General features: G+C 59.9%; 1 protein-coding gene across 1 annotated transcript in view; it reads right to left on the bottom strand.

Moving 5' to 3' along the window:
• The window catches only part of CARD11 (caspase recruitment domain family, member 11), a 144463-nt gene that overhangs the window by 20265 nt on the left and 120802 nt on the right, over nt 1–3396 (bottom strand). The window contains exons 15-17 of the mRNA XM_011976919.1: nt 2904–3036; nt 1801–2002; nt 1284–1410 (exon numbers count right to left, since the gene is read on the bottom strand). Coding sequence (XP_011832309.1) covers nt 1284–1410; nt 1801–2002; nt 2904–3036 — 462 coding nt within the window. The remainder of the gene's footprint in view (nt 1–1283; nt 1411–1800; nt 2003–2903; nt 3037–3396) is intronic.

Below are 3396 nucleotides of genomic sequence, written 5' to 3'. Positions count from 1 at the left end.
GGGGTCGGGGGGGTGGCGCTGCTCACATCATATTCTGCAGGCCCACCGATTTTCTGCTGGGCTGGAAGATCAGGGTGCAGGACTGGGGAGAGGCCTGCCCTGCATGTAGGGATAAAGCATCGTTATTGTCTTTGCACGGGTAGGGCACTGCCGGGAAGGAGCTCGAGCAGGCGGCTCTGGAGAGCAGATAGAGAGAAACTGGCTATTTATGCTCTGCTGAAACATTCATGAGCCCTGGCGGTTAAAAATAAGATCCAGCTGCAGAGATAATCATGTAGAAAAACCCAGAGGTGAGAACGAGAACTCAGACTCGTTCAGAGCAGAAAACAAAGCTCAGAGCTCACCGCCCAGGAGTCTTGGCTGAGAAACAGGAGATCCCATTCAAAGGATGCTGGGGCCCTGTGAAAAGGCACCATACTCAGCTGCAGCCGGGGAGGCCAGAACCAGGGCGGGGCCTCCGTTTCCCTGAGTCTATGAAGGGTGAGGCCCACCTGCCCCGGAGCCGGGGGATCTCAGAGCAAGAATCCTGAGTCGCGGGATGTGGTTCGGTGGTCTTGGTCCTGGGTAGAGAAATCTCTGGGCCTCCTGACCAGCAGTGCCACAGAATACGATGTGAACAGCGCCCCCCAGGGTTGTGCAGCAGCACCATCCTGCAGTCTGGAATTCCAGGGAAAAGAAAGTTCACTCCAGTAGGGTCCTGTTTGTAGGTTCTGTTCTTACAGTAGTTAGAGAGCTCAGGTAGCCATTGCTGTGGCCCCCGGCCTGGGGGGTGAGCAGGCTTCTGAGATATGCTGAACAAAGCCAGGAATCCCCCAGCAGGACCTGACAGGGAACCTCTGTTTCTCCATGCCCAGTCCGTGGGGAGACTGACTCCAGAGCTGCTGCCTGTGTACATCAGGGACGGGAAGCCCGAGAGAGGAAGCAACTTCCACTTGCCAGGGAGAGAGGGCTCAGCTGGGCCAGCCAGGGCTCCAACAGGTGTGCCTGAGTCTGGGGATGCCGTGTCCACTGTGACCTGGCGGGCAGCCTGAGTCACCCGGGCAGGTGCGTGCAGACATGTCCAAAGAGCCGGCGCGAGACAGCAAAGCCCTGCTCACAGCCGTCGCCATCCCTGTGTGCTCTCTCAGACCTGCCCCTGAGCCTCGTGACGCTGCCAGGAAGTGCCTGTGCCTTCCACTGAACAGAAGAGCAAGCGGAGGCTCTGGGCAGCGAGGTCACTTGTCCAGGTCAGAGACTTGCCTCCCTGGCCAAGGGTCGCTCCAGATGGCGGAGGGAGGTCTCACCTTCATGGTTGACCTTGTAGTGCAGCGTGACGGGGCCGCTGCACCTCTGGATGGTCCAGTGGGCTTCCTCTTTGGTGCATGTGTCCAAGGGGACACTCTGCCTCTCGCCTCGGATGCAGCCTTCTAGCTGGAGAGAAGAGACTGCGTTTGTCTCCCAGCTCCACAGGCAGCAGAGCCGCAGGGGTGACGCCGCTCTCTGTACATTGGGAAGAAAACCATCTCTCCCCGAACAAAGACTAGCTCAGTCCCAACAGGGGGAAAAAGCATCTCGCTCAGGGAGGTGCACCTGCCTCCTGCCTGCACCCTGGGAGCTTGCAGGAGCCGGTGGCTGGACACAGACTGCAGAAGCACAGGTGGGGAGCTGGGGAGAGAAGGGCCCCGTGATGCGGATGGTCTGACCACCTTCCAGCTCCCTCCTCCTGCCCAGGGATCCGGGGCTGAATGCAAGGCTTAGGGGCCCTAAATGTCAGCACTGACACTACGGTTGCAGCCACCTCCCCTGTCGCCAGCCCCTCACCAGCAGCAGCTGGTGGCCCTCGCGGAGGCCGGCTTTCTCAGCCAGGGAGCCAGGCTTGACCGAGTGCACGAAGCTCCCTCGCGCGTTGCCCCCCAGCAGGGTGAGCTGGGAGGTGAGGCTGTCGCCGTTCAACGTCGTGTGCTGCACGGAGGGCCCTGGGCCCCGCACGTGCCCCACGGAGGTGACCGAAGGCCGGAAGGGTCTGCAGCAGGAAACAGAATGGCAGTTAGGCAGCTGGGCTGAAAAGAGAAAAGCCCTACTGGGACACACCGGGGGTTGGTGGCGGGTGCTGGGACCCCGGTGGCATGGCCTCCTGTGGTCATCAGGCGCCTCGGTGTCCTGGCTCTGAGAATGGCCCTTAATGGCTAAGGGAAGTGAGAGCTCACAAGCGGCTCCTGCTGAGAGAAATGCAGACGAGGAGGGGAGCTGAGGCACCCTCCCTGGCCTGCAGAGGCTGTACTGGGACTGGCAAGAGCCATGTTAGGAGGGGGCCCTCGAGCACGGCCCACCAGGCTCCAATGTGTCATGGACGGGGCCTGCTGGGTATCTGGGTCCCACTTCTTTGCCTCTGCCACGCTGCATGGCCTTGGGGAAGCGCTTCCCTCTGTGGGCCTCGGTTTCTGCGCCTGGACACTTGGGAGGTCAGAGGAAGTCATTTCATTTTTTTTGAGACAGGATCTCGCTCTGTCACCCAGGCTGGAGTGCAGTGGTGCAATCATAGCTTACTGCAGCCTCAACCTCCAGGCTCAAGTGATCCTCCTGCCTCAGCCTCCTGAATAGTTGACACTACAGGTGTGTGCCACCACGCCTGGCTAATGTTTAAATTATTTTGTAGAGACGGGGTCTTGCATGTTGCCCAGGCTGGTCTGGAACTCCTGGGCTCAAGCAATCCTCCCGCCTTGGCCTCCCAAAGTGCAGGGATTATAGGTGTGAGCAACGCGCCTGGCCAGGAAGTGATTTCTGACTCGGGAATGCTACGATTCTGGTGCTGGCTCTAGGAGAACAAGGCCCACATGAATGGTCCCCTTTGCAGGGGAGTGAGGGGGTGAGGGGTCTTTATCCCATCCCCACCCTCAACCCCGGCTTCCCCTTCACCAGGGTACCTTTCCAGAGAGAACTTCCTGAACATGAGGTTGACCTGCTCCAGGTCATAGGCATCCAGGCCCTCGGATTGGTGGGAGGAGGAGGAGGAGTGGACGGAGGAGGGTCCGAAGGAGTAGCGTTCGTGACTGTCATCTGCAGAGGGACGAGGGCCCATCAGTACTGGGGAGGCGGGGAGCTCCGCAGACAGTGCCGGGACCTGCTGGGGTGGCCCTGGCACTGGGGCAGGCTCGGAGCCTCTTGCCCTGCTCCTCCTGGGCAGCCTTCTGGGAGATGGGTCTCTGAGGTTCCCTAGCACAGAAGGCTGAGTCCCACATTGAATGTCTCCAACACAGACCTTCCGCAGCCTCCAGGAGCTTCCTCTTAGTGGGAAGCCTTATCAGGTATCTGGGGTTTTTTTGTTTTTTGTTTTTTGAGACGGAGTCTCGCTCTGTCGCCCAGGCTGGAGTGCAGTGGCCGGATCTCAGCTCACTGCAAGCTCCGCCTCCTGGGTTT

This window comes from Mandrillus leucophaeus, unplaced genomic scaffold (assembly GCF_000951045.1).
Source record: "Mandrillus leucophaeus isolate KB7577 unplaced genomic scaffold, Mleu.le_1.0 Scaffold171, whole genome shotgun sequence".
In the NCBI taxonomy this organism is placed as follows: Eukaryota; Metazoa; Chordata; class Mammalia; order Primates; family Cercopithecidae; genus Mandrillus; species Mandrillus leucophaeus.
The sequence above is the reverse complement of the archived record's forward strand: the minus strand, read 5'-3'. Positions and strand labels throughout refer to the sequence as shown.